This window comes from Vespa velutina, chromosome 4 (genome assembly GCF_912470025.1).
Source record: "Vespa velutina chromosome 4, iVesVel2.1, whole genome shotgun sequence".
NCBI classification, from domain to species: Eukaryota; Metazoa; Arthropoda; class Insecta; order Hymenoptera; family Vespidae; genus Vespa; species Vespa velutina.
Genome location: NC_062191.1, coordinates 10,390,214 through 10,413,915, shown reverse-complemented (window position 1 = coordinate 10,413,915; position 23,702 = coordinate 10,390,214). Strand labels below are relative to the sequence as shown.

Here is a 23,702-nt window from a genome sequence, read left to right as displayed (position 1 = left end):
AGAACGACCATTCCGCAACTATATATATATATATATATATATATATATATATATATATATATCTTGCTCTCTTTCTCCTTTTTACTATATTAGTCGAATAGATAGTAATATATGTATCAAATCTGCAGAATATAATTAACTCTAAAATTCGAGCTTTTGGATTCGCTAGATATCTTAATATGTGTACTTTACCTTCAACGAACTGAATCGTGTGCAAGAATAAGAAAAATGTTGAAATCAGATGAAAATCGATGAAAGCGAACGAATCAACGCAACCCATAGAAAAGATATACAATACCTACCTACGCATATATACATATATACATACATACACACATAGAAAGTTCTATTATCCAAACTAATTGAGAGAAATACGGGTCTTGTATCTATCTCTATCTCTCTCTTTCTCCCTCTCTCTCTCTCTCTCTCTCTCTCTTTATATACATATACATATATATATACATATATATATATATATATATATATATATTTATATATATATATACATCTTGCAATACACGATACAAAACATGAACCGAAGTATTATTATGATCGAACAAATAATCGATATTTTTTTGTGAAATAAAAAAGGAAAAAAAACGAAAAAAAGGGAAAAAGAAGCGAGAAGCAAACAAACAAACAACGGAATATGGGGAATTATTTTGAATACGTTTAATCACCGATGATATTGTAATTTTGCTTTTGAACAGTAATATTGACGCCAGAGATATGTATATGTACGTGTCTTTCTGAAAGAATAACACGTTTGTACAGAATTTCGAAACGAAACTGCGAAACTAAAAGATATACAGATAATCGTAATTCTCTCTCTCTCTCTCTCTCTCTCTCTCTCTCTCTCTCTCTCTCTCTCTCTCTCTCTCTCTCTCTCTCTTTGCTACAACGAAAACGCGCTAGAGTTTTGAATTGTTTCCGATATTATCAATGTGATGAAGATCCATCATGGATGAAAAACATTTCGGGAATAAACGCTTTTCGAATTTGCCACTCCAATGTAAAATTTCAATGTTACATGAAACAACAACTTGATTGTATCTTAACGATTAACTCAAAAGATATCTAAACTTTATCATTGCAGTGACAATGACGGATGTAGAAGCAGTGGCAGGTGGAAATGCTAAGTTGCCATGCGACGTGGAACCACCGGTCTCCGGGGACAAGCTACATCTAGTTATTTGGTACAAGGAGGAGTCAGACACACCTATATACAGGTAAATTCCACCTTGGCATTTCTTATTCCACTTTAGCTAGTAAGTAAGTAAGCAAGAAAGGAAAGAAGGATGGAAGGAACGAAGGGAGGAATGGGAAAGAGGGAATGAAGCTTTGCGCAAGCTAAATCAGCTCTCAACCCATCCTATCTTCTCTCCAATACCACGATGATAGGGAAAAAGAAAGAGAGAGAGAGAGAGAGAGAGAGAGAGAGAGAGAGAGAGAGAGAGAATAGTAAAAGGACATTGCCGTGGAAAAAGAAACGAAGGAATCCGAGTTCGATCCAATAAGCTCGGTTCCTATAAGATGTAGGCAGGCATGACGAATGAAACAGGGAATTCCATTTTCCATTTTGCATCTCGCCATTCCTGATACTCCAAACGAATTTGACGAGTTTATCCACCGTTTCTACTTGTCCCCGTACACGAGACAATGAAATCTTTTAAAAGTAATAGTGATATAATAAATATACAATAAATAATGGAGCGTGATGTAATGGTGGAAATGATCATCGAGCCGAGACTCTTCCTTGGTAATCGATCGGAAAAGTCGGAAAAGTCGTTGTTGCTTCGACGTTGATGAACGGCCGAACCGATTCGGCGATCTTTGTTCTTTGACGCGGACCGTTAATCAGTCCAATCGTTCGTGTCCGAACCACTGACCGAGCGTGTAACGGCGGGTACCACCGTGAAACGGACGCCATTATCTACGGAATCTCTCAAGGCTGCAGCATTCGCGCACTCGAGCACGCACCAAAGCGATCCGAAGCGAAGTCAATCGGCGTGTTCGTTCCAATTCCAACCGTAGCAAACTGGAAACTGACCTTAACGATCTCGCTTGGTTCAACGTCGATCCCAGATATTCGATAGGACTCGTTAATTACAATTGAATCTTGAAATGTTCATGATTATTTCCCACTTAGGTTAAATACATTTCTTCCTACTGTTAATATATTATATATATATAAATGTATTAGTTTGCGTTTGTATTTGTTTGCGATGAAAACGATTTAACTTTTAGATGGTTTGAATTCCAAGTTATTCCAACTTTCTAAGTATAAAGAGATTAATTGTTTACCTATGGGATCGAACTAAAATAATCCTTTGATCGACTCAGAACATCAGGATACAAAATTGTGTAGCGGTAAGATATTAATTGAAAGTTTCTGTAACGAGATTATCAGAATTTAATAATGCATATACGTGACGGTTATGTTAATGTTCCTGTATATTTCCAATGGTCATATTTACTTCTTTATCCATTTTCATTACTCATTTTTCCTTTTCGAAAAATCGATAGATAGAAAAAGATAAAAAAGAAAGAAAAGAAAGGAAAGAAAAGTGGAAAAAGGAATTTCACGAAACTATTGAAACGCGATTCTAAATAGTATGGAACGTTAATTAATTATCTCTCGAGTAAACGAGAACAAAGAACCAAGTAAAGGAAATTGTTAAAAGGTGTCGATCGTTACGAAGACAAGGACGACGAGGACGAGGACAAGGACGAGGACAAGGACGAGAACGAGTCCCCTTTGCTTTTTTTAATTGCGATACTATAACAATGAAACTTTTATTACGATATTTTACGATGGTTTCACAGTGAATACGCAAAAACGTTGACAGTTAGGAAAAAAAAAATATATATATATATAAGTATTTACTCTTCTCGCACATTGAACGTTGTAACTAAAACAAAGACCCCGTAGGGATTTTCTTCCCCTATAGAAAACTTATAGTCGTTTGAAAGTTGACCACCGAAATAGAGAGTACAAGCCAATGTGCACCTAGAAACGCCATAGTTTTTAACAAATACATACCCGTAACTTGCCATAAATCCGACTCTTATATTTTCGCTCGCTGGCGCCTGCCTCCCGTGGTTCCTACCATGTTATTTATAATACGCCAGCTCGTTCTCTTTTTCACCACCTTTTTGGTACACCTATATATATATGTACGTATGTATATATGCACTTACATATATATATATATATATATATATATATATATATATATGCAACACATATGTGCTTGGATACTACACGTATATCCCCCATTATCCGAATTTATTATTATCGTTATTACTATTATTATTGTCGGTTAGCAGCGTATAGGTCAAAGATATTAGGATACGCGCTATACGAGCTATAGCTTTAAATCCTTCGGAGACACTCGTGTCTCGCGATATACTGAAGCCAATTAACGATCGTTTTGTTAAAAAGTTCGATTCGTTACTCGATAGCGTGTTTCTCGACTCGTTTTCTTCTACTCTTGATCGTCGATAGTAACATAGCAGCAGTTTTACATTTGTCGTTGGCTTCTTAATGAGTTCGTGTTTTATCTCTCAGTAAATATGTTTGTACCTATGTACGCACGTACGCACGCACGCACGCACACATAAACACACATACACACACAGTAATACATATAATATATATGTACTCATGTGCATATATAAATATATATGTGTGTATGTATAAATATAAAAGAGTATAAAGGTACGTATGCATACATAGAAGATGTATGTATCTATGTGTATACATACGTAAAAAATCATTTGGCTTGACTTAATTGCAGTTTCGATACGAGAGGACGAAGTACATTGGAACAAGGAAAACATTGGCAGGATGTGAGTCTTGAAGGACGTGCCTCCTTCCGTCATTCTGAGGAACCGGCTAAACTCACGCTGGAGAACGTTCGCGAGAGCGACGCAGCCGTTTACAGATGCCGGGTTGATTTTAAACAATCACCTACAAGGAACAGCAAAGTCAATTTTACGGTCATCAGTGAGTACCTAGATAGATAGACGGACAGACAGAAAGAGAAAGAGAGAGAGAGAGAGAGAGAAAGAGAGAGAGAGAAGAAACAAACGTTTGATGGTCAAATCGAGTTATTTTCGAGAAACTTATTGTCCGTAGTACCTTGTTCACTTTCAAGATATTGTTTGCTCTACGATGCGTTGAAAGAGAAGAAATGATTCGATATGTTTGTTTTCTCTCTCTCTCTCTTACTATCTATCTATCTATCTATCTATCTCTCTTTCTGTCTGTCAATCTGTCTATCTTCCTGTCTGTCTGTCTGCCTCCCTTTCCCTCTCTTTTTTTCAAACCGATATGAATCTAAACGTTTGTAGGAAGTTCGTAAATGTCAAGTAAATGTCCCTATAGATATTTCTTTCCGTTTTAACGTTGATTTTTAATTAAACTTTCATGCGATCATCGGAAAATCGAATCTATCTAAGATGTCATCGATTGAAAAGGGGCCGACGAGCCACCTTGTTCATAAATCTGAGCGAGCTAACAAGTCCGTGTAAGGTGGAACGAACTTGTTCCCTTTCTTCTTACTTACTTCACATTTTTTCTCCTTCTTTTTTTCTCTTTCTTTTATTCTCTTTTTTGTCTTCCTTTCTTCCTTACTTTCTTTCTTTATTTCTTTCTTTCTTTATTTCTTTCCTTCCTTTCTTCCTTCCTTCCCTCCTTCCTTCCTTCCTTCCTTCCTTCCTTCCTTCCTTCCTTCCTTCCTTCCTTCCTTCCTTCCTTCCTTCCTTCCTTCCTTCCTTCCTTCCTTCCTTACTTCTTTCTTTCTCTTAAAACTTTTACTCGACGTCCATTAATTCACGCGCACGCGACAACGACGAGAAGAACGAGGAACGTAAGTCCGTTTTAAAACTTGATCCCTCTTTCTTTCTGAAACTCCCGTGTCATGAGAAAAGGGTAAGGAGAAAGCCGAGAGAAAGATAGAAAATGTAGAAAAAGAAAGAGGGAGAGAGAGAGAGAGAGAAAGAGAGAATGTCATCCACCGTGTGATGGCAAGAGGTTGAATGTAAGTAAAACTAGCTTTCTCTTTTTCTCTTTCTCTCTCTCTCTCTCTCTCTTTTTCTCTCTCTCTCTCTCACTATTTCTCTCATAGTCGCAAATTGTAGAGATGATTCCGCAATAAGACTTAACAAAAAAGAAAAAAAGAAATAATGAAAAAAAAATAATAATAAAAAAATGAAAGAGGAAGCAATTCATCGCTTGATTCACCTCGAGTTCCTCATCGTTTACTTTTCGACGTGACAGAAAAAGAAAGAAAGAAAAAGAAAGAGAGAGAGATAGAGTGAAAGAGAGAGAGAGAGAGAGAGAGAGAGAGAGAAAGAGAGAATAGAAGAGAATAAAATTGAGAGAAAAAAAATAAAAAATAAAAAGAGAGAGAGAGAGAGAGAGAGAGAAGAAGGATGTGCTTATTGTGAAAATGATTGCAGTACCACCGGAACAACTTAGCATATTGGATGAAGACGGAGGATCTCATATTCCCCATTACATTCTTGGCCCGTACAGTGAAGGAGCATCTCTCAATATTACCTGCGTCGCCGCCGGCGGTAAGTTTTCTTACATTTTTATTTACCAATTTACTTACCTATTGATATTCCTGCGATTTACATAATTAAAAATATTCGTCGTCCTTTTGAACACGTTACAAGTTTGTTGACAATTTTATTATTCGATTTGATCGAATCTTATTAAAAAAAAAAAAAAAAAGAAAGGAAATAGAACAACGCGAACTAAAAAAGATAGATAGCAGGTTATTAATTTAACGAAATAAATCATAAATTTTTTAATAGGTGTTTTATCCTCTATAATATCTTTTGTTAATATGACGTCGTAAGTTATCGAGTTTGACGTTTCACTTTTCATTTAGTATCATCAATCATTTCGACATGTTCTTCGCATAAATCGATCGAGAGAAATATAAATGTTAAATATCGAGAGAAATATAAATGAAGAAATATTAAGAATAACGTTAAACTAAAAAAAAAAAAAAAAAGAAATAAAGGAGAAATTAAATATTAAATATAAATAACATAAAAAGCGTGTTCGCATATTTAATGCGAAACTTTGAACGGTGGATATGGCGAGACGGTGGGAGGGGGGGAGGGAGATGGGATGGAATGGGATGATGTTACAAGAGAGGCGGATAAAATTTATCGTATCATCGTTTCGAGCATTTCTCAGACAGTATAGTATTTTCGTAATTAGCAAGAAGCTAGTATCATCTGCTTAAGAAGATTATTACCTTTTCTTCAGCACGTCTCTCTCGACAACCAGATCAGAAGAATTCGAAGAAAAAGCAAAAAAAAAAAAAGAAAAAAAAGAGAGAAGATGGAGAGAGTGAGAGAGAGAGAGAGAGAGAGAGAGAGAGAAATAGAATGGAAGAAAACGTCGAGAAGATTGCGACTTAATCGTCTTTCGTAAAAGAGTCTCGAGAATTATCCGGCTGATCGTTTATTATTTCTTTGACGAAGAATCCTTTGCTTCTCTTCGTTTCTCTTTAACGTTGTAGTGATTTTTCTTTCGGTGATATCGAATGTCCCTTTGATTCGAGAAATGTTAACATACGCGAAAGGAATTTGATGAGTGAAACGTATCGTGAAGCGTGAAGAGAAAGAGAAAAGGAGAATCTTTGATATCGTCCACAAAAGGGATGGGGTACAGGAGGGAGAGTGTGGATTAAAAGGGCGTGTACGTTGGAAAGGACAATGGACGGTAGGAAAACCGCAAGGGCGGACGCGTTCTCATTCTCTTTGCTACCGGAGTAATAGTCGTGTTTTATACGAACGACTTTGTCGCCTATTGCGATTTTCCAGGTCGACCACCGCCACGAGTGACATGGTGGCAGGAGAATGCCCTCTTGGACGACACTTACGAGAGTGTAGGTACTAAGAGAGTACGGAATGTTCTAAGACTGGAAAAACTCAGTCGTAAACATTTGCATACGATTTTGACCTGTCAAGCATCGAACAACAACATGGTCGCACCGATATCCAGCTCGGTTACTCTCAACATGAATCGTGAGTTACTTCTTTTTGTTTGTTTATTTGTTCGTTCGTTTTTCTCTTTTTTCTTTTCTTTTCTTTTCTTCTTTTTCTTTTTTTTTTTTTTCTTTCCTTTTCTCTCTTTTTTTATCCCGTTGTTTTATATAACACATGCTCTGTATTTTCTTCCATCTTTTTTTACTTTCTTTTTTTCTTTTATTTTCATTTTTTTTTTTTTTCTTTTCCTTCTTTTTCTCATATTCATTAAATTGATGCAACTTACGTAATAATATCTTTCCGACGACGTGTATAATACACGAGTACATGATGCTAAAAGGGCAGATAACAGTGGACGACACTTTCAAAAGGAATTAATGCAACGAATCAAGTCGGTAAATTAATTGTATCGCAAGCGGTAACGTTAATGAGCGTTACTTGCCTTGAGTATCTTGGCTCGTAGAAATATATACGCCCTTGCATAATTTAGAACGAAACGTTCTTCCGTGGTAACCTCATGCTCAGGACATACGTGTTTTAGTGAAGCCACTGTTGGTTCGTATGCAAGGAGAAAACCGTCCATTTAGTGCTGGTACCACGTACGAGATAGGATGCGAGGTTGTCGGGGCCAGGCCAACGCCGAAAATCACCTGGTCCAAGGGGAGCATAGCGCTTAGGACTACAAGACAAACGGTAAGCGATCGAATGTGATCTTTTAATTCGAAAGATTTATACGAATTATATAAGTAAATAACTTAATCCGAGAAAAATTTTCTTTTTATCTTTCGATCGATCGTATCTCGTATAATTAAATACCTATCCACAATGTAACATATTTAAAGGGCTGACAAGTTTTCGAACACGATAATATCTCTCTTTTGATCAAAATCTTGATACGTGAGCGACGTTCACGATAGAGATACTTTTCGATCGATCGGAGAAACCTTGTCAGAGAATAAAATGAAGTTCTATTAAATATAAAAGCTCTTTTCTTCTTCTTCTTCTTCTTTCTTTCTTTCTTTCTTTCTTTCTTTTTTTCTTTTTTTCTTTTTTTCTTTTTGGCCAAGATTCTATTGGAGAAACGCGAGGAAATCCCCCGACAAACGGTTTCACCATGAAATATATCTTTCCACAGGTGAGTCCCGACGGCAATACGACGACGAGCATGCTAACGTTCGTGCCGAGCATTGAAGACGCCGGAAAATTTCTCTCCTGCAAGGCCAGCGTACCGGATATCACGGATCCAGAAATGGAAGACGGATGGAAGCTCGACATATATCGTAAGCGTTTCTCGATATTACACGCGTTCTTCGTTCACTCGTTCATGAAATCGACGAGTGTCAGATTAAATCTCGGATGTTAACGTAAGGAACGTTCGAGATCGGAATGATCTTTTATTTTTTTCGACGAGCAACGAACGGGATAAGGATCTCGGACGATGCACGTTCGTCATTGGGGGGAGAGGAGCAGTAGAGAAAAAAGAAAGGAAAAAACGAAGAAGAAGAAGAAGAAGAAGGATAGAGAGATAAGAAAGAAGAGAACGAGACGTTTACGGTGAAACGCTAATTAAACCTTTCGATACGGCGGCTCGCGAATACTCTAACGGATAAGTAAGAGAGATCGGCATGAGTTAATTTGAAAGACGGTATGTCGGTGTCTTTCGATAAAGATCGTTGTGAGAATTTCGTGGAACGTCGTGAATGCAGAAAAGTCATGAAGAAAAAAAAAAAATAAAAGGAAAAAAAGGAAAAAGAACAAAAAGAAAAGAAAGTGTAGGAAAAGACGTTAGTACGAAAACGTAGATACTGCGGCATTTATAGTAGTCGTGTGTCATGTAAAAAAAAGAAAAAAAAGAAAAAAAAAAACAGAAAAAAGAAAACGAAAAAAGAGAAAACGTATGTACGTATATAAATTTAAGACGTAGATCGTTATCGGATATCTCGTAAAGTTGCTTCGCGAAAGGACAATTTCATGCACGATTTCACACCCATCGGGACATCGAAATCTTCCAAGCTTATCTTATCTATCGAATTCGAGATAAATTATAATATATGTATATCGAACGGCGGTGCATCATTTCGTTATCGTTAATTCTTTCGTAACTTCGAATGTATTTTAAATATCTATTAAATTAGAGCATACGTCTTGCGTTATTGAATTATTCGCTGGGTCCGTTGCCTCACCGAATTACACGATTTTCTACTAGTCGAACAATGGACTGCACTATCTTCTTCTTCTTCTTCTTCTTCTTCTTCTTCTTCTTCTTCTTCTTCTTCTTTTTCTTTTTCTTTTTCTTTTCTTTTTTGCTTCCTTACCGTCATTCCATTACAGGATTTTCTTTCTTTTTCTTTTTTCGTTTTCTTTCTTCATCCTTTTCTTTCTTTAACAACAATATCCGCTAACGTTGGTAACAATAAAAAAGAAATAAAAAAAAAAAGAAATAAAAAAAAAAAAAAGGAAAAAAATAATAAAAAGAAACAACAAAAAGGATCTAAGATGATGCACCTGTAAACAAGTCTCTCTGTAGAACTTCGACGGCAGTGATAAAGAAAAGAAAATGGCACAAATAAAAAAAGAAAAAAATATGATCAAGGTTAACAAGAAAACGGGAGATAAAAAGAAATTGTCAGATCTGAAAGGACGGAAATAGAGGGATATAGAAGAACCGATGAAAAAGAAAAAGAGAGAGAGAGAGAATCTTTGCTCGTAGATCGGGTTATACCATTAATTTCCGCGAAACCGCACCGATTTCCGGTGTAAACTCTACCATCAACGGGGAACTTTTATATTGGATTCGCGAAATAACAGGCATTGATCTTCGTAGAACGATGCGGAACGATGCCTATTAATAATATCGTCGTTCGTTCGTTCGTTCGTTCGTTTACGTGCTCAAATCGAAGACCATTTGGACAATCAATTCTAACTATATTCTATCATTTTATCCTTATACGAAATGTATGTGTGTGTGTGTGTGTGTGTGAAACAGGAAAAAAGAAAAAGATAAAGAACGAAGAAAAAAAAAGAAAAATTGCAAAGATTCGCAAGAAAATCATTTTTCACGCTCGAGTCAAATTATTTTACTTGTCCCGGTGAATTCAGAATCGGTATATTCTCGTTAAGCCGTGAATAGTCTCCACGCAAACAAAGGTAATCCGCTTATTTATCGTTTATTTATTCGCCAACGCCAACGAAAATGGCCAAACGTTGAAACTCCTTTTAATACCAAATCTCGGAGTATGTATTTTTCGATACGCATGCGTTTGTTTTTGTCGCGTTTTCGGCTGAGTGCATTTTGCCATCAAAGAAATAACAATGATAGCACACATGAGAACTAATTCTTTTTGTCAAAAATTCAACGAATTAAAAATTTGTTCAAAATTTTACTGTCACATTTATTTCATACAAATTAAAAATTTCGATAAATTTTTGTATTAATATTAATTTAAATTCGCTTTTGAAACCAAACTATTAATTTTTCGTGAATACTGAAAATATTTAAATAAGAAATATTCATGAAAAATTTGGTATGATATTTTTTTCTTACGAATATATTATTATAAGTTAAATTGATCTTCATATTTGAATATATTTAGGATCAATTTAGTAAATTGAAAAGCAAAGCCGTAAACTTGCGAATTCTGAAAGTGCATAAAAACGATATACTCTTGAAAAATTTTATATAATATTTTTTCTTACGAATATACTATTAAAAGTTAGGTTGATCTTCATATTCGCGTATATTGAGGATCAATTTAGAAAATTGAGAATCATTTGCTGTAAACTTATGAGATCTCAAAGTACATAAATACGAAATCTTCCTATAAAATTTTGTATAATATTTTCTCTGACGAATATATTATTAAAAATTAGATTGATTTTCGAATTAGATTATATGTAAGATCAATATGGAAAATTGAAACGTGAAGATATATCTAAAATTACAAATCCTGAAAATATATAAATATGAAATCCTTGTGAAAAATTCTACAAGCAACACATTTTCTTATAAATATAAAAATTAGCTTGATCTTCGTATTTGCACATAATTACAATGAATTCAAAGCATGTTTATTAATTTCCAAGTATATAAATACGATTTGAAAGTACATAAATATGAAATTCTCATGAAAAATTATGTATGATAAAAAAATATTTATCGACAAATATATTATCATATAAAAATTAGCTTGATATTCATATTTGCATATAATTACGTACAATAGAGAAAATTTGAAAGCACAGTTTATTAATTTGTAAGTACATAAATATAGTCTGAAGAATACGTAAATACGAAATCTTCATGAAAAATTGTATATATAATATATTTTCTATATTATATACAAATATATAATCGTATACAACATTACTTGATCTTCGTATTTGCATACAATTACAAACAATAGAAAAAATTTGAAGCAAATACATAAATATGATATGAAAGTACATAAATACGAAATGCTCGTAAAAAATTATATATTTAAAAGTTTTTCTCTTACAAATATTTATATTGTCATATAAAAATTAACTTAATTTTCGTATTTGCATTAAATTACGATCAATAGGGAAAATTTGATAGCATAGCTATTAATTCGTAAGTTTATAAATACGATTTGAAAGTACATAAATACGAAATCCTCTGGTTCCAATTTCGATTTTCCGTGGGCACGTGTTACTCGTTGTTACGCCTCCTGGCACGAACTTTAATATTAATTGCACTTTCAGACGAACCCGTGGTTACCCTAGAATTGGGGAGCAATCTGAACTCAAGCGCAATCCGAGAAGGAATCGACGTTTACTTCGAATGCAACATCAAGTCGAATCCTTGGGTTTACAAGGTTTCCTGGCGGCATAACGTGAGTTTACCCTAACTCGAGTTACATATATCACCTATATACTATATCTATCTACTACATATGTACGTGCCACTAAAGACTTACAACGAAGTAATAAATTCTCATCGTACACAAAGAGTAAAGACAGGATGAAAAATTTTCCTTTAAAATACAAACGGCAATTTACTCGGCTTAATAAACGAGCTTCGGTTGTTAACATTTCATTTGCGAGTGTCAATAAACCGCTTCGGAAAATAAATGACAACGAACGGATAAAATTGTATGAGTGAAAACGTTTCAACGTTAAACTCGATAATACGGATCATTTTAGAGGCTCGGAAACGGTTATCGTTATTTACAAAACGGATTAATAAAAGGATTTCTTTGAGATATTAATTAACAGTTATTTAGTCGTAATAACGATCGATAAACAAATACATACATAAACATATTGTATCGTTCTTGTTTATTGAACAGTTAAAGAAAAAACAATGCTCGTTCGTCCGAACACGTAAAAGAAACATGATCGTTCACACGTATTACTCCTATTACCGTTGTTCTTGTTATTGTTGTCATTATTATTATTATTCGTATTATCATTATTATTATTATTATTATCTCTTGACTGGAATTCGCGGGAAAATCTTCCTCGCGGTATAATTAAACGCATGGCACGGATAGAGAGCAACGCGAACAATTTCGTGTCGCTTCGGCGACGTAATTATCGCGTCCACGTAGAAGGGTGGCAAAGTTTGTAATTCGAGACTTTGTATTCATAGGGCAATCCACTGTACCACAACACGGCAACTGGCACGATAATAAGTAATCAGAGCCTGGTGCTTCAGAGCGTGACACGTAGCAGAGCCGGCATCTATACCTGCATCGGTAGTAATCAAGAAGGCGATGGTGAGAGCAATCCTCTCAATTTAGACATCAAATGTAAGTAAATTCACGATAGTATCACTATACATGTAACACTTCGATCGGTATTGATTACTCTATCTATTAATGATAATGAGATATCAGAACTGTTTAGATACCTAATACAGTCCTTAACAAAATGGATAGAGTACTTCATCGTTTCTATTCGATTCCTAATATATAACACGAAAAATAACTTATATTTTGTACACCATATATATTACGTATCTGTATTGTATATTAAAAACACATAGAAAAATTCGATATCGTAGTATTTGGTTGACAAACGGTAAGAATTTACAGAAAGAAATATAAATACGAGTTGAGATAAGTACAAAAAAAAATAAAAAATAATACATATCTATCTATATAATGAATAAATAATTGATAAATAACTTTATAATTTATATATATATATATATATATATATATATATATATATAAAATCTAACATGATTTGAAGAAAATTTATAGAAAACAAAACATTTTACTTTGTTGTTGTTGTATTTAATTAATATTTTTAATATCGCCGAAGGGCCGACTGTTTAAATGTCGTTAGATATTAAAAAGTTATCCCTTAGAAAAATATTTCCGAAACTTTGTCCTCGTTCGGAAGATTACTCGTTACATAGATAGATAGTTAAGTAAGTAGATAGTTAGGTAAATAGGTAGGTAAGCAGGTATAAGTGTGAGCAATAAAACGCGCAGCGTATTTTCAAAAGGAAACTATAAACAGGCTACGAGATTGTGTCGGCGTATGAGAGTTGGATAGATAGTAAAATTAAGTAGAAACGTCTTTTCGCCTTCCGCATTTTCGCGTACACATACGAGAACAAGTTCTAGGAATATACGACAAATCTATTCAAACAGGGACCACTACCGTTGTACAACATACAACCAAATTCTGGAACGTGCGTTATAACACCAACGAAGAAGGGCAAGCGTGCACGAGATAATCATGAGAGAAAGAGAGATACACACACACAGAGAGAGAGAGAGAGAGAGGGAGAGAGAAAGAGACAGAGAGAGAGAGAGAGAGAGAGAGAACTCAAGCTACGAGCTTTTCATGAAAAGCATAGGAGAAAGCGTTCCACGTGCTTTTACCACGTAATGAAACATTTAACGAGAGACACGTATAAAGCTAAAATCCAACGTCTGCTATGGCCGCCGACGCGATATATTATCGTCCGCTTGCGATTTCATCCTTCCTACAAATTGTACTTGCATTCCTTTCGTCCTTCCAAATCTTGTCATTTCTCTCTCTCCCTCTTTCTCTCTGTTCATATATGTATATATATGTATGTGTCTTTCTCTTGTGTACATACGTATTTTGCATATCTCACCAAACACACATAAAAATAAATACAGAGACAGATACTTATATGGAGATATTTTCATTTGTTCAAAGAAAATTGGAAACTGGGATATCTTAATATTTAATTTATCGTTTATATTACATATAAACTTTGCCCTTTGACATCCCGATCAAACGTGCAAACTTAGAGTAGACTCGAAGGTATAGAATTATCGGTTAGCTTTTGCTGTCTCTACTTGGTGTATAGATGTAGATACACGAGGGAGACCATCTATATGAGACGGAAACAGACAGACTGATATTCCCATACGCGCGCAAGGCAACTCCTCTATGCACACGCAGGTGCACGAGTTTAGGGAGGTACAGTTTATGACCGTTAAGACCATTACACATTGATTTGTGCAGTACCATACATACATATATACATATATACGTACAGACGTCGAACGATCGTAATTTACACGATGATCAGAAATTGGATAATAATACCTCTAACTTTCCATCCTTCGTATTAAACGGTTTCATGTTTGGAAGTATGTAAAATCAAGTTTGTATAAAACGTTTCAAAGAATTTTTAACACTTTACCAATAGAATAAATCTTATTCTTTTAATTTAAAATAACAAGAATACAGAATATTCAAGACTACCTTTTTTCATATCGTTGTTTTTCTATATCAAGATGCATGACCTAGTTAAAAGTAATACAAAACAAACAAACAAACAAATAAAACAAAACGAAATGAAACGAAAAAGGAAAAAGAAGAAGAGAGGGAAAGAAAAGGATTAAAAATAAGGAGAATATTTCATGCGAGATTTCGCTTTCTTTATTCCTTCTTTTTTTTTTTTTTTTACTTTTTTTTTATTATTTCTTTTTTTTTTTTTTTGCACAATCCCGATGACGCGAAAGTTACCGTCGTGGAATTTTCTCCTCTTTGTTTTCGAGAGATACAGGTGGACGTTCATCTTTCGGGTGAAAAGTGCAGCCTAACGATATAAAACAGTACATGAACATATATATATATATATATATATTTATATATATATATGTATATATATATATATATTACTATATATATGTTATATATATATATATATATATATTACTACGTACACATACATTCATATGTACACAGACAGGATGACGTATGCGGTAAAGGTAGAACGGTGCCTAACGATTTACCGAGCTCTTAACGTTTGAGTATGAAAACCAACCTACACAGATACATTCATACATTCATAGATATATATATGCGCGCATATATACATAAATACATAGATGAATACACGTAACAAACGTAGTACGTTTTACCCTGTGCCTTATGAAACATCCGCTAAAGTTTTATAGAGAGAAAGAAAGACATAGAGAGAGAGAGAGAGAGAGAGAGAGAGAGAGAGAGAGAGAGAGAGAAATAGATAGAGAGGGAGAGAGAGAGAGAGAGAGAGAAACAGAAAGGAAGAGAGAATGAGTAGCTATGTTAGACGGAACGTTAAAATAGCTAGTATAAAGTCGAAATTGCAAAACGTAAGAATCCCATAAACGTGAATAGAGAGAGCCGGGGGAGGTTTTAAATCATTCGTTCCGGATTACGCGTTTTCATACACGTTTACGGAGATATGCATTGTGCGTTGTTCGACGCGAAGAGGAGAATACACATAACTTTTCCTCGATTTATCGTCAACAACGAGCTCGCTTTTCCACGCATCCGTTTTCCATTTTGAAAATTCATTGGTGCGACACGTTTCATTTTACTTCTCTCTCTCTCTCTCTCTCTCTCTCTCTCCCTCCCTCTTTCTCGCTCTTCCTCTCTCTCTCTCTCTATATCTATCCATCTATCTATCTATCTCTATCTCTTTCTCTATCTCTTGCTCTTATTTGTCCCATTTATCGTTTTCATTGTACTCAATGTCAACTCGTTAACTATGACTCGTTAAACGTGATCTTAATCGAATTTTAAAAAAGATTTCGATGTAAAAAAAAAAAAGTAATAGGAATGGTACAATATATCAGATAAATTTTCTATTTATTTCTTTCAGTTGCTCCGGTTTGCCACATTGGACAGACGAAGGTATTCGGTGTAGCTCGACAAGAGACCACGAAGATCCCCTGCGAGCTTGAGGCTAACCCACCGGAAGTCTCGTTCACCTGGAAATTCAATAATACGATGGAAGCTGTCGACATAGCCCAAGCACACGTCACAAGCGTTGGTACTCACTCGACAGCTTCCTATACTCCCATGACCGAACTGGACTATGGTACTTTACTTTGCTGGGGTAACAACGATCAGGGCACTCAACTCGAGCCTTGCGTCTATCATATCGTTCCAGCTGGTGAGTTCTGTACTCTCTTAACCTATTCTTTCCCACGTCCCAAATCTCACACCTTAGAATCTTTTCTTTACTTGCCTTCGCCAAACTCTTGAGATTCTTATCCTCTTTTCACAACTCTTTCAACTCCTTAAGAGGACTATACGAGAAGATCGATTTAGTTCCAATTCTCTCTCTTTTTCTTTATCTTTCTTTATCTCTCTCTCTCTCTAAGATCAAAGATACTCATACATCAATAGAAATGTTATAAAGTAAATATTATTTATCAGAATTAATGTAATTGTATAATAATTAAGACAAAGAGAGGGAAAAAATCGTAAATTTTTTTTTCCAGGTCGTCCCGATATGCCACACAATTGTTCGATTCTAAATCAAACTACAGATTCATTTTACATCGAATGCATCGACGGTTTCGACGGCGGACTTCCTCAAAAATTTACGATTCGAATAGATCGAGAGATATCTTCAAGCGGTACTAAATCGACAACTACAATCTACAATCAAACTAGCAAAGCTGCTTCCTTCGCTGTGACCAATCTCGAGCCCGGCACCACCTATGAAATACAAATTTATGCGAGCAACACGAAGGGTAACAGCGAAATCGTTCATTTTTCGGCCACAACCTTGAACCTGCCGGAGAGAAGAACAGGTGAGTCTAGAAATTCGAGAAATGAAAAGTTTTGATTCGTCAAAAAAGTGCCTCGTGTATCGATCATTCATATCTCTTTCCGTTTCTTTCGAGTACTCGGTATAACGCTGTATTGCACGGCCTTACGTATTAATGCTCTAATAATTATAACAACAGCGATTCCTTCCAATAATTTTCTTACTTTCATCCTTATTTTTTCGATCCATCCTATCTACGTTCTACGATCCATTCCTAATCTTTGATGCACACCGAGGCAATCAGATTGGTAGAAGCCTATCGAGAATCTCTTTTATCTTTTTTTTTTTTTTATTTGACGTATATGAAAATCTCAAAAAATGCATGAGATTATAAAAGATATTCGTGATTCGACTGAAAGTGCATGATTTAAAAGTATTACAACACATTATCGATTTATACTTTTATTACACCGTTCACATAGTTTTTAAAAGTTTAAATACACTACATCTCAAGAATATATCACTTTGGTAGTAGCAATATTCGCGAGTATAGATTTGTCGTCGATATCGTTTCTGGATAGAGACACAATATCGATGATATGAAACTTATGGCCGATCGTTTGCATAAATCTTAAGAGTATTATTTGAAGAATGCTCGATGATCCGCGGACGACGATAGTTGCGTAACTTTCGGATTCTCGTACGGGCTGGGATGCATAAGCGTAGACTATGTAATGGCAATAAATGAAAATGAAAAAAGAAAAAAAAATGTGAGAAGTGTGTGAAATATTTCTGTGCAAATGTGAACGAAACGAATGACTCGAGGGACGAAAATTCAACGATACTTTCTAAGACGATTTAACCAAGAGCAGCTCTCCTCCCACCTTCCGAAGTACGTTCTCGATGAAGAGAGAGGCAAATTGTAAATATTAGCTCTTCAAGTCTGCATTTAAATCAGTTTACGGACCGTTCCAGGCTGTGTCCTCTTTGATAACTCGCGTAGCGAACAACGAACGTCGTTAGAAGGAAAATTTACGCATGGGAAAAGCGCGCGAGCCGGCTTGAAGAGTTAGTATGACTAATCTTATTCCGGTAATTCGTGAATCTCCATCTAGGTGAGGAGCTCGCGTGAAAGACGAGTAGTAGTGTAACAGAGTAAAACTACTAGTAGTAAGAGTAGTAGTGTAGCAGCAGTAATAGTAATAGTAGTAGTAGTAGGAGAAGTAGTAATAGTAGTAGTAATAGTAGTCCGGCGATGGTAGTAGAGATGGTAGGAGAAATGTAATTTAACGGGTCGCCTTTCATAAATTTTCGTTGAAAAAATATAGGATGAAGTAAGAATGAAAATGAAAGGAGAAAAAAGGGACTAGATAAAAAAGAACAAAAAAGAAATGAAAAGAAAAGAAAGATAGGCGGGAGACGGAGATATACGTTCGCGTGGATGTTTTTTTGTGTGTATGTATGTATGTATGTATGTATGTATGTATGTATGTATATATGTATGTATGTATGTATGTATGTATGTATGTATGTATGTATGTATGTATGTATGTATGTATGTATATATGTATGTATGTATGTATATATATATGTATGTATGTATATATGTATGTATATATGTATATACATATATTTATGCATTAATAATCAAAAAAAACGAGTGAGTGAGTGAAAAAAAAAGAGAGAGAGATATAAAAAGAAAGGAAGGAAGCTGAGCTGAGGTGTGGTTTGTTGTGCTGGTGTGGTAGCAGGTGAGAGGCTGGCTCGACCACCGTCCCCGGAGAATTGCACGATCAGAGAAGAGAGCAGAACAACGGTGAGGGTGAGCTGTGCGGAGAGCGAGTACTTCGATGCGAACACGGCGACCTATGTTCTTCAAGTCTACGATGCCGACACGAGACATCTCTTGGGTTCAGCGACTAGTTTGACGCCTAGCATGCTCGAGGTGACAAATCTACCAATGGAAAGGAGCCATGCAGGACTCGTTCTCTCTTTGAGGGTTATGACGGCACATGCTACCAGTGACGCTACCGTTCTACACAGCCCAAACTTTGTTCAGGAGGGTAAAACGCAGGAGCATCAACGTTACCCAGGTAGGGCACCCAAAGTCCTACAATCTACGGTTTCTCATCCATTTCGAGCAGCAGGATCGACTTCATCGATTTATGATACATATATTTATATACATCTATATATGTATATATTTATATATATTTATAGAGACATTATAATATATGTATGTGCCACCACCACCACCACCACCATCATCACAAATACCACTAACACGAAAACCACTACCACTACCATCATCACCATCACCATCACCATCAACATCACTATCACTCTTCCCATCGATATCACTTTCTTTTTTATCTTTTTTATACTTCTTTCTTTATTTCTTTCGTCTTATTCATATTCTTATTCTTATTCTTATTCTTATTCTTATTCTTATTCTTATTCTTATTCTTATTCTTATTCTTATTCTTATTCTTATTCTTATTCTTATTCTTATTCTTATTCTTATTCTTATTCTTATTCTTATTCTTATTCTTATTCTTATTCTTATTCTTATTCTTATTATTATTATTATTATTATTATTATTATTATTATTATTATTATTATTATTATTATTATTATTATTATTATTACTATTATTATTATTATTACTATTATTGTTATTGTTGTTGCTATTATTAATATTACTATTATTATTACTATTACTAATATTATTATTATTATTATTATTATTATTATCATTATTATTATTATTATTATTATTATTATTATTATTATTATTATTATATTATTATTATTCTTATTATTCTTCTTCATCTCTTAAACACGTTCGTGCACACGTCCGATCTAATCGAAATGTGGATGACTTTGTCGACATATACACGCGTTAATAATCTGACTGTATATATATATATTATATACACACACACACACACCCATATATATATATATGTTCTCGGTCAAGGGCGTTTCGTTTAGAACCCTCTGCAAGCGAGTAGACAAGCAAGGGAACTACCCCTTCGAATGCACGTTTGTTCATTACCCTTGTAAATGTCTGATAAGCATGTCATGTATGTGTCCCATAGAGGATCACGAGTTTGACGCTATAGAGAGAGAGAGAGAGAGAGAGAGAGAGAGAGAGAGAGGAGAGAGAGAAAATGAGAGAGAGAGAGAGAGAGAGAGAGAAAGAGAAAGAGAGATTGACAGTGAAAGTAAGACAGCGAGAGAGATTGTTATTGATTTGCACGGTTTTGATCTTAGCAACGTTCGAATTAACCCTCCCGAAGTTTCCCCTTGTTGTGATGAATCCTCTCCGTTTCAATTTCGTTGATACCGTGATCATTTGTTGTTTCTTTTTTTTTTTTGTTTTTCGGGGTTTTATCAATTTTTCCTTCATCCAATTTATTTTTTTTAACAATCTTTTTTGTTCAACGAACTGCATATAACGATCGAGCATGATAGCAGGAAGTGCGAACGAAAAATGGAACGAATCGTTATTTGTTCCTTGTTTCACACTCTCTATTTCTCTCTTTCTTTCTCTCTCTCTCTCTCTCTCTCTCTCTCTCTCTCTCTCTCTCTCTCTCGTTTTTTTTTATTTTTTTTTTTTAACGAAATTTTACATTCCAACGTGTTATGCGGGAAATACGTACTTCTCTGTGGGCAAGCAAATTCGAACGTTTTAACGCTCGGTAGCGAGATCGTTCGTTTGTGGAATCCTTTTATTGCGTTTTTTCCTTCTTTTCCTGTTTTTATGCGAATTCGATCCGAACAAGTTCGGAATTTCGCTCGCCTCGTCGCCTCTCCTCTCGTTTCGTCTAGTCTCATCTCATCTCGCAAACGTGCTGGAATACAATATATAAGGACATGGTGACGTCGATTCAAAAAGGGAAAAAAAGAAAACGTATGAAAAGAGTGAAGGAAGACTCTAAAAAAGAAAGAAAAAAGAAAAAAAAGGAGGAAAAAGAAAAATAATGGGAAAAAAAATGATATCGTACGACCGTAGGACTTTAACGTGCATTGGACGGCCGTTCGCTTCAACGTCGAGCATAATTATGCTCGAATGGAAAAAGTAAAGTACGATTCTCTAAAGTAAAGCACGATTTGTCTGTCGACGTTCAAGGATATACATATATACATACATACGTACATACATAGATACACACACACACACACGCGCGCGCGAATGAACGCACTTGGACACAAAGAGTGCACACGAGAATAGAGAAATGATTGCGATAATTAGCTCGTTAACTCGCATCTCGAGACGAATTGTAAATACGTTATGAAAATGATTATAATAGAAGATAGTAAAGGATAGATATATCGCCTAACCAACCATTAAAATAATAGAAACTGTCAGAGAGAAAGAGAAAGAGAGAGAGAGAGAGAGAGAGAGAAAGAGAAAAAGAGAGAGAGAGAGAGAGAGAGAGAGAAACAGAGAGAAATAGAGAAATATTTTATAGTTAATACGTTAGGTCGCAAATAAACTAACTTTTTTAATAACGAACCAAACGAAACGCTTTTGAAATAGACGAACGAGCGTACGCAGGTGTCTTTCAAACTGATGTACGAACGCACACCAACATCTTTTGTTGTCAACGTCTACTCGATGTCAGCGAGAAACATAATCACGATCGGACGACTCGTATACCAACACGAGGAAACTTTGTTCGTGAATCTCCTGAGAGAAATTTTCAAACTTTGCAAAACGCGTCGCGTAGTTGTTGCACGATAGACGACGTTTTCTCACGGCGATTAGTAACGTCCGTTCGTTCGTTTGTTCGTTTTGTATACCTATGTATGTATATTTGTACGTAGATTTTTGTCTATACGTTATATCTCAGTCCAAAGAGAATCCTTAAAGCAAAAGAAAACTTTCAAATCCGCTCTTCTCCGATCGTTGTCTTTCGTTTTGAAGTAGTAGTTATATTCGCTATTACGATCTGTCTGTCATTCCACACTCGTCCTGCATAAATTTAATAATCGAAATCTCTTTTGCATGAGTTATACAGGGTGTTCAAAGTTTTAACGGTAAAACTTTGTCATTATATTCTATGGGGTTAAATAAGAAATATATGTATTATATAAATATATATCGTTTAAAGCTTTATTAAAAAGTTACGATAAAAATAAAAATTACGTATAGAATAGTAACGGATAATAGTCTAACGTGAAGGAATAGATCAGCAACATTTACATTTAATCTGTTCATGCGAATTTATGTAAATATTGTTGATCTATTCTTACATTATATCGTAATAATTTTTTATCAGACCTCCTATCCGTCACTGTTTTCTACGTAATTATTATTTTTATCGTAACCTTTTTAATAAAGCTTTAAACGACCTATCTTTATGTAACATTCCTTTCTTATTTAGATTCATAAAATATACTGATAAAGTTTGATCGTTAAAACCTGGGACATCCTGTATATTTGTATATATATATATTTATATTTATATTTATATTTATATTTATATTTATATATATATATATATATATATATATATATATATATAAAATTGAAGAAAAAGATCACAACATCGACGATTCCTTTTACGAACTTTGATAATCCTTCTAATAATCGTCTCGATCGAAGATCCGAAGAAGTAATATCAATAAAAAAAAAAAGAAAAAATAGAAAAAGAATATAAAAAAGACAGAGACGAATATCTTGTTTCAGCTTTGACTCCAGTGATGCTGTCGTTGTCGGGTCCATTGTTAGGTGCAGTAGTAGGTGCTACAGCTGGTCTTCTATTAGTGATATTCGTGATCGTTCTCGCTGTGAGATTGCGTTATCGACCTCGCCCACAGGAGGACAAGGATTCCCATGACGATGGTGGTATGGCGAATCTCGCTGCTTCCGGTGGTACAACGGCTTCGTCGCCACGAGACAAATCATCCGTCTTACCTTTAAGTGCTGACAGCATTGAAAGTTTTGAAAAGGATCCCGACATAATATCTCATACGAATGGTAAACATCTATAAACATTTATATTTTAAGGCTAAATACGAGAGAGGGAAAAGAAATTATAATGAAAATAATCTTATCGTTTTTTTTTTTTCTTTTTTCTACAATTTTAGAAAGTTCATACGCGGAAATGTGCAAAGGTACGTCGCCGCGTTACGTGATACAACCAAAACGAGCTGACGCTTCTACATTCACGAACAATGTAAATATATATATATATTTATATATGTATATATATCTGATATTTCTTAATAAGAAACTTAGGATCATTGATCATTAAAAGAATCAATTAATAAGATTTAATTTTCATCGTGTTAGGGCTCGGAATTGACGTATGCCGAGTTATCACTACGGAACAATAGGCGAATACCTCCAAATTGCTATCAGTCGGTACAGATGTCGACCCTTCAGAGACCTCAAATATTACCAATGTCAACTGTGATACGAAGACAAGCGATGCAACAAGAACCAACTATCTACACCCAAATAGCAGGACATTCGAAATCCATTTACGTCCCACCACCACATGCCTACATGAATCGAGGTAGCGACGAATCGACGGTGGAAACTCCATTAATCGGACACGACAATAAGGTAATAAACCTTTTCTAGTTCTCTCCACTTTCTCTTTCTCTTTCTCTTCGTCTCTGTCTCTCTCTCTCTCTCTTTCTCTTTCTCTTCGTCTCTGTCTCTCTCTCTCT

General features: G+C 35.1%; 1 protein-coding gene across 4 annotated transcripts in view; it reads left to right on the top strand.

Moving 5' to 3' along the window:
• LOC124948944 (hemicentin-2-like) overlaps positions 1–23,702 on the top strand; it is a 260,665-nt gene that overhangs the window by 232,602 nt on the left and 4,361 nt on the right. The window contains exons 3-16 of one of the 4 annotated variants that reach the window (XM_047493314.1): positions 1,097–1,229; positions 3,801–4,009; positions 5,467–5,583; positions 6,850–7,053; positions 7,556–7,707; positions 8,150–8,294; positions 11,737–11,867; positions 12,626–12,785; positions 16,118–16,411; positions 16,743–17,057; positions 18,763–19,107; positions 22,714–23,004; positions 23,115–23,203; positions 23,320–23,595. In XM_047493314.1, the coding sequence (XP_047349270.1) occupies positions 1,097–1,229; positions 3,801–4,009; positions 5,467–5,583; positions 6,850–7,053; positions 7,556–7,707; positions 8,150–8,294; positions 11,737–11,867; positions 12,626–12,785; positions 16,118–16,411; positions 16,743–17,057; positions 18,763–19,107; positions 22,714–23,004; positions 23,115–23,203; positions 23,320–23,595 (2,861 nt within the window). Of the gene's footprint in view, positions 1–1,096; positions 1,230–3,800; positions 4,010–5,466; positions 5,584–6,289; positions 6,749–6,849; positions 7,054–7,555; positions 7,708–8,149; positions 8,295–11,736; positions 11,868–12,625; positions 12,786–16,117; positions 16,412–16,742; positions 17,058–18,762; positions 19,108–22,713; positions 23,005–23,114; positions 23,204–23,319; positions 23,596–23,702 lie in introns of those variants that run through there. The other 3 variants (XM_047493315.1, XM_047493316.1, XM_047493317.1) reach the window with 3 other exon arrangements.